Source organism: Microtus ochrogaster, chromosome 5 (genome assembly GCF_000317375.1).
Source record: "Microtus ochrogaster isolate Prairie Vole_2 chromosome 5, MicOch1.0, whole genome shotgun sequence".
Classification (NCBI taxonomy): domain Eukaryota; kingdom Metazoa; phylum Chordata; class Mammalia; order Rodentia; family Cricetidae; genus Microtus; species Microtus ochrogaster.
The window spans coordinates 33,791,504-33,805,572 of NC_022012.1; the positions used below are offsets into that span (position 1 = coordinate 33,791,504).

General features: G+C 37.9%; 2 protein-coding genes across 2 annotated transcripts; both read right to left on the reverse strand.

Moving 5' to 3' along the window:
• Positions 1–640: 640 nt before the first annotated feature.
• On the reverse strand, positions 641–1,588 carry LOC101990680 (olfactory receptor 145-like). Its single transcript, XM_005347509.2, is given in 1 exon segment — positions 641–1,588. A coding segment is annotated over 1 exon segment (948 nt).
• Positions 1,589–10,706: 9,118 nt separating this feature from the next.
• LOC101993296 (olfactory receptor 4D5) lies at positions 10,707–11,651 on the reverse strand. The gene has a single exon (XM_005347123.1). It carries the CDS (start codon positions 11,649–11,651, stop codon positions 10,707–10,709), a length of 945 nt encoding a protein of 314 aa, XP_005347180.1.
• Between the last annotated feature and the right edge of the window lie 2,418 nt (positions 11,652–14,069).

Sequence of the window (14,069 nt, forward strand, 5' to 3'; positions counted from 1 at the left end):
GTATACAAAGAGACATCCAGAACATGCTCCTAATCATGTTGTCACATCAATGATATAAAAATTTCAAGTAGCTTTGCCTTATTCTGACTGTTACAGATGTCACCCAAGTTCCTGCCCTTAGTAACTATAATCAGAGGAAAATCTATGGCCTTCCTTAAGAATAAAATCAGAAGAGACCAGAAATTGAAATAAGAAGATCGTGCCCCAAGTCTCTGTCCTTTTCAAAACCAGAAAATTCCCCAGACAAAAGCTTCTCCAGTGATTAATAGAAATTTATTCAATAAATATGCAAATGGTTGGCTGTAAGTCAGTTATTTCCAGGATAGAGCTACACAGTAACTCTAGAAAAGTTCAAATCCAAAATTAGACTGCCTTGCCTTTTCTGGATTTATCATCATCCCTCTTTTTCTCCTTAAAATCTAATAATTTCTGTAAATAAACTAGAAAATAAAAACTTTCTCTTCTCTCTCGTTTACTTTCCATATCTGTACTTAAGAAACTATTTCTGTAATTGATTTCACTTTCTCTATTATTTAATCATTTGCGTCTTATGGAATGATGAATTCCTCCCTCCATGTCTTACATACATACACCGTGTACATGCCCATATGCAGATTCAACATATAGATCAATACATCTTCTATTTAAGTGAACACCTTTTCTTCAAAGTCTTACTCAGTGCAAGTTTAACATCTTTGTTTCTCAAACTGTAAATGAAAGGATTCATCATGGGAATTGCAACAGTATAAAACACGGTGGATATCTTATCTTGATCCACTGACCCAACAGGAGAAGACTTAAAGTATATGAATGATGATGAACCGAAGAACAGAGAAACAGCAATCATGTGTGAGCTGCAAGTGCTGAGGGCCTTTGACCTGCCCTTTGTAGAATGGATGCGAAGGATGTTAGAGAGGATCAAGGTGTAAGAAATAAAGATGGTGAGACTGGGTACTATCACGCTGACACCCACCACGATGAAAACCACCAGCTCATTGATGGCTGTACTTGTGCAGGAGAGCTCCAGGAGAGGGGGTATGTCACAGAAGTAGTGATTGATGATGTTGCCATCACAAAAGGTGAGTCTCAGCATGCACAGAGTATGGGCCATGGCACCCACAAATCCCATTGTATATCCACCCACCATCAACACAAAGCAGACTTGATAGGACATGGTGACCTTATAAAGCAATGGTTTACAGATGGCAGCATATCGGTCATAGGCCATGGCTGTCAAAATAAAACATTCGTCAATAACAAAAAACGCAAAGAAAAAGAGCTGAGTCATGCACTCTGCATGGGAGATGGTGTTCTGCATCACAAAACTCACCAGCATTTTGGGTGTGATGACAGAGGAGTAGCAGAGATCTGTGAAGGAAAGGTTGAAGAGAAAGTAGTACATGGGGGTGTGCAGGTGAGGGTTCAAAACAATCAGAACAATCAAGCCAAGGTTCCCCACCATGGAGACCACATAGATTCCCAAGAAGAGGAAGAAGAGAGGCAGCTGGAGCTCTGGCTGCTGTGTCAAACCCAGCAGGATAAACTCCTTCACAGAAGAGTCATTTTCTGGAGCCATTCCTCAGGTCATAGCTGTGAGAATGGGAATAATAGGGATATTAAGATAATATCCCAACTTTCACAAGTATACCCACATGATGAGACTGAGAAGCAGAATGGAGAGATAAACTGCAGCCCTATATTTCAGGCCCTCGTGTTCATCTAAATTTCATATAATTGAGAGAATGAATAAGCATAAATGTGAAAACACCGAAGACTCAGCATGATAATGGCTGTTCCCTTGTCCTATAGAATCTCTGTTCTACTTCTGCCTTGACAGTCTACCTCTCTCAGCTAGGTGGAGGTCTCAGGAGAAAGGAGGAGACAGCTATAAAAGACACCCTGGTCTCTTTACATGAGGTTTCTAACAGCCAAGTACCTTACTACAGTTGAACACTCACCATTTTACATCCTCATCAGAAGAGGAAAAGGTTAACTCTTCTGCCTTTATTGTCATGCAAGGCAAACAGTTTGACTAATTTTAGGGAATAATCACACAAGGGGAAAAAAATAGGTCTGTTCATTTGTTGTTTTTCCTACCTCAACCCTCATTCCTCCAACCTCTGAGAAACTGTGACCTGAGGATTGTGATTTCTAGGGTATCTTTGCCCAGAGTGTCCTTGAGTTAGTTAATAGCACTTACTAATATCAAAAGAGACAGCTGATAATATGGCCCAAGGGATTTAATGAGTTGGAAAATCCTTGGGACCTGATTAAAAGTTGGAAGGCCTGTGCTTCCCCAGTGTTTTCTCTGAAGAGTAGGCTTTGAAGCTAAGCAAGATATGGTACCATGCATTATAATCTATTTCAATAATTACAACGGTTTATTAAAATGGCACAATTTCATGTATATTTGGGAACATCCCAAGTCATAAAAATCAAAATGACCTTTCTCTATCTTTGGTATCTGCTCCTATAAAATCTCTGCAGTACTATAAAGTATAAGTTTATGGCATTATTTTTGCTCATCGCTGGCTCCTTTTTTAATTTACTTGAGCCTAATATGTTCTGATGCAGGGAAGTTAGTGAAATGCAAGCTTTATATTATTCTATAGTGTCATAAAAATGAAGGAAAAGAAAAGCATGTTTAGCAGGATGAATTGTGTTTGTTTTCCAAAATATATCTTTCTAACTATTTTTGAGATGATAATATTTCTCCTTTTCTTTTCCACCCTCCAAACCCTCCCATACTCCTTTCTCCACTCTCCTAAAATTCATAGAGATTCCTAAATATAACCTGCTCTTCCATATAATTTATTTATATGCATGTTTCCAGTGCTGACTGACCTGCAACAAATGCCCAGCAAAATTAACAGCTATATTTAAAATAATATATAACTATGATGATAAATAATAAATTGTGATTTAAAAAACAAATTGAAACATTAATTTTATGCATGAGTAATAGTAAAATTTTTATTAAAAACAGATGACTAATGTTTATTCATGCACATATAGATGGCACAGATTATAACAACAGGAAATGAACCTCTTCCTTTCTTATATCCACTCATGTATGGTTTACTTCAGAATTCCCACAAAATAATTCATGACTACAAGTTTTCTGGACTCTGTCACTGGAAAGGAAATGAGATTTTTCTCTCTGGCATCATTGTCTCTTTTAATTAATTTTACAGCTGCCTAAATTATCAATATGATCATGTTAGCATTTGCTATAAACCCTGATTTGTGTTTTAGCTGTTGATGGTTGTGTTATTAGTGTGGCATACGTATGTGTGTGTGTGTGTATGTATGTGAATGTGTGTGTGTTAAAATTTGTGCATTTGTCTTATTGAAAGAAACAACAAAGATAAATTTGGGTGCCAAAGGCGAAGAGATAAGCAGACACTACAACATCAGTGAATAGACAGTAAATGATCTTGATTAGAATATTGAGATTCCAGAAACAAAACGAGACAATTGTATGTTTTGCAGATTTCAATGCATTCTTTCAAGTCAGGCCAAAACTATGGAATACCTCAAATCTGTAGAGTAGCAACTCAGGTAATCAGTAGACACTGCAATTATCCCTAACGCATCTAACACATTCAAATGGATTAATTAACGTAAAAATAAAAAGGTCAGAGAAAAAGAAAGAATTTCACTTAAACTTTTATATTACATTTATTTATTGGGGGTGCATGTGTATGCTATACTTCATGTTTCCAGTTTGAAGGACAACTTTCAGTTGTTTCTCTCCTTTCACCATAGGAGACTGCTCTCAAGTAATCAGTCCTGGCGACAAGTACCTTTATCTGATGAGCCATCTTTGCAGCGCAGAACCTCTTTCTAAACAGATAGCAATGATAGCAATCATCTGTCACATTGTCACATTCACGTCTCATTTTTCTTCTAATATAAAATAAAATCTTATAAGAATATTCTCAGTTTGGATGTAGGTATGGTATGATTATAAAATATTGAGTAATCTTTTTGAGACATTTCTTGTTTCTTGGAATATATTAGTCATTTTTCTCAATTATGCGTGCAAATCCCTAACAAGAAGCAACTTAATAGAGTGTTTATTTAAGCTTACAATTAGAGGGGATAGAGTCCATCATGGTTAAGAAGTCATGGCAGCAGGAACAGACAGTGAGCAATGCTGGTGTTCAGTTTACTTTATCCCTCTAATAAACAGTCTAAGCCTATAGCCCATGCAATGATGGTGTTCACATTTAGGGTGGATCCTCTCACATCACTTAACCTAATCTAAAAACATCCCTTATAGACATATCCAGATGCCTGTCTCTTTGGTGAATCTAGATTCTGTCAAGTTGACAATTGATATTAGCCATCACAGTCAGCTTCTAAGAGAGAAGTCTATACTTGTCAACACTAAGAAATAGTCTGGCTAAGATCTTTGTTTAGCATAGTCCACACAAGTCCATAATAGTTGAGACCATGAGTTTGGGTTTGGTAAAGGAAATAATTTATTCTAGGAATTTTAACAAACAGAATGAAATAGAATTAAACAAAATTAACAGGCGTGCTTAGAGAAATGATTCTAGATTGAGGATTAAGGATTTATTCCACTCCTCTATATACCTTACCTCCAAGGAAGGCAGTAAAAGGTGAGGCAGAGTTCACTAAGTGCTCATTTAACACTCTTAGGGCATGCCTCCGCTAATTTCTGAATATCAGCAAGGCTGGCTCATCACTGACTCCCTTTCTCCACATAAGAAGCAGAGAACTCTTCTTGCTTTCATCATTCCATTTTTAAATGAGGATCTCTAAACTTTGCCTTATTTAAGGTTTAGAGATCCTAGAATGTTTGAAAAGTAAAAATAAATTGCTCCAAATAAAAGTCATATTATGCACATTGACATGGTTTGTGTTTTCGATTCTAAAGCTGGGTAGTCGTTGTAGTTTCATTTAGTGTTGGACTTTGTCGGTAGCCTTTTCTGCATCTGTAGAGATTACCAGTGATTTCTGTACTCAAATCTATTCATTGCATCTATAATATATTACATTATTGAATTGTGGCTATTAAGCCATCCTTGCTTCATATTGCAATGCAGCACCCTTGGTCATGGTAAGCAAAATATGCTATAGTTCTTCTTCTAAGTTATAAGTACCTTGTCTTATTCATCCTTACTATTGGTATAACTATTGACTGAGATTTTATTTGACTTAATGAGCTTTTTATTCCCAAAATTTCATTTTTTCAGTATTTTAAAATTTCAGTGTTTTAAAATTAATTTCCATTGCTTTTAGTATATTTTTAATTAATTTTTGAGAATTCCACACATATATATATAATGTATTTTGATACTATCCAGTCATCCTTCTAACTCTTCCAAGATCCATCCAAACACCTCCTCCCAGCTTTCAGGTTTATTTTTAATAACACACCAAGCCCACTTTATGATGCCCATATAATCACAACTATGGGGCTATCCACTAGATCATGGCACATCCTCAAAGCAAATTTGCTCTCCTTTCCTCAAAAGTCATCAACTCTCAATTACTCCTCAGCTAAGGGAGGAACTATGTGAGCCCCTCCCATATCCATGTCGAAATGTTGATTGATTTGATCTTGTTCAGGTCTTGTAAAATAATCAGAGTTGCTGAGAGTTAATAGGCATAGTTGTCTTGTCATGCCACAAAAACACATCTTTGACTCAGTCCTCCTCAACTTCAAGTTCTCTCTTCTTCCCATTCTTTCTTCTGAGGTGGTCCCTGAGTTTTAGGAAAAGGAGCTTGTCATACAGATGTCCAGTTTATGAATGATCACTTCACAGAAGCCTGTTCTCTGCATTTTGCTATATTCTGAGTTCGAAGTGCTGCCACTATAAAACTAAACTTCTCAAATGAGGTCTAAGACATTTAGAGGACAGTTTGATACTATGTCTATTTAGGAAAAGAATATTAGTAGATTCATCTCTAGGACCTGTAACCTCCACAGCCTTTGGGGCTAGATTTATAGTACCAGGCATGAAGCCATCCTATAGTATATGCCTTAACTCCAATCATAAAACAATTGGTTATCATCATAACTTAATTCATACCATTATTTACCATATTTTTCATGCCAGTCACTACTGAAAGTCACATTGCTTACAGCCAGGTAAGAGTGTCAATGATTTTTTTCCCCCAGAAGCCTACATAGCATCTTGCAGTACTACAAAAAGCTAGCAGGAAGAAAGTGTCCTTTCAAATACCAAATTGATTCCTCCATGTTCTGTAACCAATGTATATGGTGCGTGTAACAATAAGGTCTTACCACTAAATTCTGGTGGTCAACCAAGAGCAATTACAAAAACTTATGTTGTTTTGATGATCTTTGAGACAATTTTTACTAAAAACTTGAGACTTTTATCTGGCAACCTATAGCTGCAGGATGAGCCATATCTCCTTGGAGAATAGCTCCAATAATTAGACTTGTATGAATATGTATAAATGCAAATAAATATATTACATATGTGTGTGGAGTTTACAAAACAGTAAATTTTCATAAGGGTTTCTCAAACATCCTTAGGTTTTCCCATAGGACCTATGATCTATCTTAACTCTGGGTCTTAGCCTCATAGACAGTGTCAGGCATGGGTTCCATCTCATGAAGCAAGCCTTAAGTCCAATTTGAATGTGATATGTTACTCCCAAAACATGCATGCCACTCTTGTACTAGGGGCCTATCTTCCCTAGCTCCCCAGATTAACACCTGGGTGACACTGATGATTCACTCCTCCTCTGCTAGAGTGATGTTCTTAACTCCAGCCACTGTCAATACACATTGAGGTACTTGATCTATATTGACCTATTTTTGAAAATGGTAAGCAATGATTTCAAGAGAAAGAATCAAAAGAAGGTGTCAGTCTTTTGATAATTGCTTTATCATTTTGCTCTGTCAATTAAATCATATAGAAAAATATACCTCCCTTCTAGAAGAAAGAAATAATAAACTTCTGATTAGTAATTTGTTCGGAAGTACAACATTTTATCTTGGAGGGAAGCTCATTAAAACCCAAGTATCTCTAAAGGTTGACCCAGTAAGATTTGTAAGTGAACAACCCACAAGTCTCAAGAAGTCCCTGAAATTTAAAAAGATTTGCAAAGTCCATCCCTCCTGAAGGTCACATAGCAGTGAAAACAGAAGAGTAAAGAAAACCCTTCAGCTTGCCAAGTTACATGCAGATCATGCAGTGGGATCCTAGCTTTCATTAGTCATCATCCATGCTTGAAGAGGTTTGAGTGACGCATCTGCCATTGATTTGTCCCCACGTCTGTCAGTAATCCAATAAATGCAACATAAATTGGACTTCAGTGGTACCATTCCTTAGGTCTGTCTTCAGTTCCCTCTCTGAGGTAAACAGGTACCCAGTAAAAGTGTCACACAACATATATCATTCTGCCAAGCAATTATAAAATCTTACAATTTCTAAGTTTATGAATTTCTTTAGATTCCCCAGTATCATAAATTTAATTTCAAGTTCAGTTCTGAATCAGGTGAAAAGCAGTCATTTAATTTCCAATCAGCTGTGCTGCTACCAGTTTACACAGATACATTAATTTTATAGTCTACCAGATCTAGTTTGTAGTTCACAGGGCCAACATTTTGAGAACAATAAATCAAAATGTGTAAATAACCTCCTTAAAACATGTACTTATTGTGCATTCTGTTTCAAATACTTGTTGTGGGGCTGAGACAGGCAGGCACAAAATCAAGTCTTGTAATCAAGGTACCAATCATGAGCCAGGTGTGAGTACAGGCTCACAATCTCTGAATTTAGGAGAATGAGACAGAAAGATCATACATTTGGGAACAACCTGAATCGTGTAGCAAGGCTTTGTCTCAAAAATAATGTCATGAAAATTCCCTGTCCCATGCCAAGATGGATGATGACTCACACATATATATAGGCATCACCAATAGGACTCAAACAGTTACCAAAAAAGGAAGATTGAGAGGGAGAAGTGGAGAAGTGCTTAAGTGATCTTGGGAGACTTTAGAGGGATTCGGGATGTAGTTATGATACACTGTATATAAGTGTGAAGTTTTCCAAGGAAGAAGGACATAACTGGTTTAGTATTTATTGTTCTTTTTCAACATTATTTTCACATATAGTGTCTAGGCCTGAGTAAGTCAGGAGAGCATAGCAAAGAAACTCCAAAGCTTCTGAGGTTAAATGGGAGCCGCTCAGGATGCTAATGAATGTTCTCATTCCACCCTCTGTCCAGGAACCAGAGAATGGAGCACCAACACAGCAGTCAATCTCCACTCTGGACAGCCTGGAAGACAGCTAAACTTGAAAGACGTGTGGAATAATGAGATTCATTTATACCAGTTGCCTTAGTTACTACTCTTCTATCGCTGTGGCAAAACTCCATGACTAAGGCAACTTACAAAAGAAAGCATTCAATTTGGGCCTTACAGTTCCAGATGGCCCATGATCATCATAGCCGGGATCATGGAAGCAAGGAGACAGGCAGGATGTTGGAGCAGTAGCAGAGATCTGACATCTGATTCAAAAATAGGAGGCAGAAAGAGAACTAACTGAGCATGCCACTGGTTTCTGACACCTCAAAGTCCACCTCCAGTGATGTCTTCTCCAACAAGGCCTCTTCTAACAACCACCTAGTCTTTCCTCGATAGCTCCATCAAGTATTTGAGTCTACAGTGGTCATTTTTACATAAACTACCTCATCAATGTTCTGGGTGTTAGTTCCCTAAAGTCAATTCTTCTTGGCCATCTGGAACTGCAAGCCTCCAATTAAATTTTTTCTTTTTAGAAGTTGACTTGGTCATGGAGTTTTGTCACAGTGATAGAAAAGTAGTAACTAAGGTAACTAGTATGTATGAATATTTTCTCCAAACTTCCTCTCCCAATCTCCTAATCTTCATGTGTTCAGTTCAAGAATCGCCCTCCCGGTGTGCCTCATTCTCCAAATACCACATACCTAATCCAAGGTAAAAGGCCATATTTGCATATTCGTGTTTTCCAGAAGGCTGACCCTAAGACACAAAAAGAATTTTTAGATACAATGTAGGATTTAAGCTTAAAAGTGTAGAGACCTAGGTTCAATTCCATAAATTAGCTGAATACTTAAACAAGTTATTTAGTATCTCTAACCTGCAAACGATTCATCTTTGAAACTGATGATGGTACATAATTCAAATAATATTGAGAGAATTAAAATAGAATATAAATATAAGCCATTACATTCAATTTCTGTCACACAGAGCTCTCATCAAGAACGATGGTGATGATGACAATAATGATGATGATGATTATGATGATTATGGTAATAACAATGATTGTGATGATGATAATAGCAATGAGGATGTTAATAACAATGGCAATAGTGATGATGTTACTAGCTATGGTTTTAAGAAACTATGAGAGCAAAATGAACTTGCCAAGGGAATTCTTTCTTCACTGACAGTCATTTAGCCTCCTGAAATATACATAAGATTACACATTTAATCACCTGCCTCTAAGAAATTGAAAAAAAAAATCCTCTGATTTGTATAGAAGAAATATCAGGAAAGGATCACCAGCTTCATTACTTGTGGGTATATTGCAGTGTAAACTGGCACATTCTTATCATGGTCAACATCACAATGATTCTGGAATGTGCTTTCTAAATTACTACCTTTTTTTCCTAGAAGGCACATAGCAGTTCTGAAATGTTCTACTCATGTTCCAAATTAACTATGCCAGAAATTAACTATGCTTAAAAGCAGTTTGTTTGTTTGCTTTTTAAATTTTTTTCTTCTTTTTTCATTTTTTATTTATTTTTAATTAAAAATTTCTACCTCCTCCCATTTCCTTCCCCCTTCACTTATCCCCTCCCCCTCCCTCTCCAGTCCAAAGAGCAGTCAGGGTTCCCTGCCCTGTGGGAAGTCCAAGGTCCTCCCCCCTCCATCCAGGTCTAGGAAGGTGAGCATCCAAACAGACTAGGCTCCCACAAAGCCAGTACATGCTGTAGGATCAAAACCCAGTGCCATTGTACTTGGCTTCTCAGTCAGCCCTCCTTGTCTGCCACATTCAGAGAGTCCAGTTTGATCACATGCTCCATCAGTCCCAGTCCAGCTGGCCTTGGTGAGCTCCCATTAGAACAGCCCCACTGTCTCAGTGGGTGGGCACACCCCTGATGGTCCTGACTTCCTTGTTCATGTTCTCCCTCCTTCTGCTCCTCATTTGGACCATGGTTGCTCAGTCCAGTGCTCCAATGTGGGTCTCTGTCTCTGGCTTCATTCATCGCCAGATGAAGGGTCTATGGTGATATGCAAGAAATTCATCAGTATGGCTATAGGATAGGGTCATTTCAGGCTCCCTCTCCTCAGCTGCCCAAGGATCTAGTTGGGGACATCTCCATGGACACCTGGGAACCCCTCTAGAGTCAAGTCTCTTGCCAACCCTAAAATGGCTCCCTAAATTAAGATATATACTTCCTTCCCTGCTCCCATATCCACCCTTCCTCCATCCCAATCATCCCATATTGGAAGGAGACAAGATTGCCAGGCAAAAATTGGAAACTTGGGTGGGGGTGGGGTGGGGGTAAGGGGAGATGGGGAGAGAAAAGTGAGAAAGGGAGGATGCGGAGAACTTAAAATCAGTTTTTAAACAACAGGCACAGAGTCTTATCTACTTTATGGATCTTCAGGGTCATTTTTCAATCCTCAAATCCTGGCTACTGCTGAGATGTCAATGCTCTGAGGGACCAAGAAAATCCTTCTGCCTCCTCCACAGCTTCTTCATGGCTACAATCACTTCCTTATTTCTCAGGGTATAAATAGCAGGATTCAGCATAGGGGTGACCATTGTGTATAGCACAGAAACTGCCTTATCCATGGGGAATGTTCTAAAAGGCCTTGCATAGATGTAGATGCAAGGCACAAAAATTATAGTCACCACAGTGATGTGAGAGGCACAAGTAGACAGGGCCTTGCTGCGACCCTCCCTGGAGTGACTTCGGAGCATCAAAAGCAGGGCTGTGTAGGAGCCCAGAAGCACAAGAAAACACATGAGTGTGACCAAGCCGTTGTTAGACACCATCAGAAGCTCGAGAACAAAGGTGTCAGTGCAGGCCAACTTGATCAGCTGTGGCACATCACAATAAAAGTTGTCCAGCTTGTTGAGACCACAAAATGGCAGGTGCATAGTCAGTCCAATTTGCACAATGGAGTGGACAAAACCTCCTAGCCATGAGGCTGCCATGAAGAGCCCACAGACCGTCTGGTTCATAATTAGTGTGTAGCGTAGGGGCTGGGAAATGGCAATGTAACGGTCGTATGCCATGACAGTCAGCAGGAATATCTTGATGCCTCCAATGAAGTGGAAAAAGAAGAGCTGGGTCAGGCAGGCTCCGAAGGAAATAGTGGGGCTGTGTGAGAGCAAGTCAACCAGCATCCTGGGGGCGGTGATGGAAGAGTAACAGAAATCCAAAAATGAAAGGTTGCCTAAGAGAAAATACATAGTCGTGTGCAAGCGTGGGTCCAAGGTCACTATGGCCACAATAAGAAGATTGCCAGTGACAGTCAAAAGATAGACTGCTGAGAAGATGGTGAAGAACAGGAACCGAAGCTCCCATACCTGAGAGAGCCCCAAGAGGACGAAAGCTGCCACCTGGGAATGGTTTGTTGGGTTCATCTGCCCAGTATTACCTGGTAATGGAGCCTGTCAAGAAAAATGGACATATTAATTTAAAAAAAAAACTACAAATTTCTGAAATAATTCTCTCTGTTCCTTCTGGGGCTAATGTCTACTATTTTATTTAACATCAGAATCGTATAAATATATGACTCAGCTGATAAAGATACCTCCCACAAATCATGATGACTTGAGTTCAATTCCCAAAACCCACATAGTGGGTGGGGTGGGGGAAAACTCATGCAAGTGGTTCTTGATCTCCACACGTGTACGGTGCAAAGTGTGCACCCACACTCACATACAAACACCATTAACACACACAATCAATCGACCAACACACACAAACATAAAATATGTTTAAATTTTAAACCATATGATTATGATTGGCTCAATAGAGCACCAAGTATTATACATTGCTGTTCAAGCTTCAAGGGACTAAAATTCAGAAAAGCACTGACCATATTGCTAACTTTGTTGAACTGAAAATAACAAGACTTTGATTTAGAAAACCTGATGAATCCCCACATGGCAAACAATGCCTATGGGATGACATAGTTATCACTCAAACAACAAAAAACTAAAGTTGACACTGCACCCAGAAATAACAATTTGGTTTCCTTCTATGCATTTATTTTTTAATCAGATATTTGATCATAGGAGAGCATAATAGGAAACCATTTCCTGACTTAAATGTTCCTCTTTAAATGTGATTTTTCTTCTTTTTGATTTTTTAAAATAAATAAATTTACTTTTTGTTTGTTTTATATCCCAGCCACAGTTTCTCCTCCATCCACTCCTCCAAGTCCCCACCCCATCTTCCACTCTTCCTTCGTTTCTGTTAAGGAAAAGGCAGATGTCCCATGAGTATCAGTACAACATGGCAGAACAAATTATAGTAAAACTAAGCTTCCCCCCCCCCCATGTATTATGGCTAGGCCAGGCAAACCAGTATGAGAAGTAGAGTCCCAAAAGCCTGTAAATGAGTCAGAGACAGGCCCTGCTCCCACTGTTAGAAGAGGACCAAGCTACACAATTGTAATATATATGCAGAAAGTCTAAGTCAGTCCCATATAGGCTACCTGGTTATCGGTTCTTGATTATTTAAAAATATATAACCCTTCTTTCTTTTTTTTCCCTTCTTTCTTATATTAACGATCATGTAGCTTGGAGTCTAGGAGAGCCGAAGGGCAGGTGAATATAAGGATAAGGAAATAATCTTTAAGTGAACCATTTAGCCAGCATTCTTTGTGCAGAGAATCAACTTTGATTTCTAGCACAAATATAACAGCTTACAACACTCCTCAATTCCAGTTCCAGGAGATTTCATACCCTCTCCTGACCTCCCCAGGGGCTACGAACTCCCCAGATGAATAGAAACACATGTAGATAAAACATTTATAGGCATAAAATAAAATAAATAAATCTTAAAACTTATTTTAAGTTCTACAAGTCACAAACTTTAAAGGAAAATGAAAATTGGGTCTGAAAAAGAGAAAATAATTAAAATTTAAAGGAATTTATTTTTATTTTGTAATTGTATAAAAATTGGTAAATCATAAAAAGCAGAAGTTTAATGTGAGGACATTTTTGCTATTTCATTCATTTCGAATACATTATTAGGTTAGTGTGTGCACAGAGGCCATCTGCAACACCTCTCCTCAAATATCTTCTATTTTATTATGAATTCCCATCAGTAGGCTGTTTAAAATAAACTCTCATCACTTAATCAAAAAAATACAATACAATGATAGGATGCTAAAGTCACAGGTAAGACAACAAGATAAAACAATGTTCCTCCACTTTTTAAAGGCAGAGAACTATTGTTTTCTCTACTACTAGATAAGAAACCAGATGAAAGAAGAGAATTTTCTATCTTATGGCTCTGGGAACCCCAGAAACCCACAGGTCCTGAGAAAATAGAAGGGAATGTAACTAGAATGTTAAACCCCCTCCCACAAGTTTGAGAGTACATGTTAATTCTAAGGATATTACTCAAGGAATAACTTTTACTCATATATGATACAGGAAGAGAAGACTGTAATGGAAAATTTAGAATCATCATCTAGCTCAACATTTGGAAATAATAGAAGTGTTTCTATAAACTTACGTATTTTTACAGGAATGTGAAATATTTAAATGGCTTTTGGAATTAATTTCCTCATATCACTAACAGAAGTGTGAAAGATGATTTTAGTTTAATTTAATTTTAATTTTAAATGTAGTTCTCTCAGTGATGTAGTTCTTTGTGCTTTATTTATTCAACATATATATATTAAGCATCTTCTACTTATTAAGGACTTTACTAAATGCTAAGGTCTTAGAAAGGGTAAGATAAAATACCTTGCTTAGCTGATGCCTTAGCCACTGCTCTGTTGATGTGAAAAAACATCATGACCAAGGCAACCTATTTTTAAAAAA

Bases quoted from the DNA above. Each gene is read 5' to 3' on its own strand.
- LOC101993296 (XM_005347123.1), bottom strand. From the start codon at position 11,651: ATGAACCCAACAAACCATTCCCAGGTGGCAGCTTTCGTCCTCTTGGGG.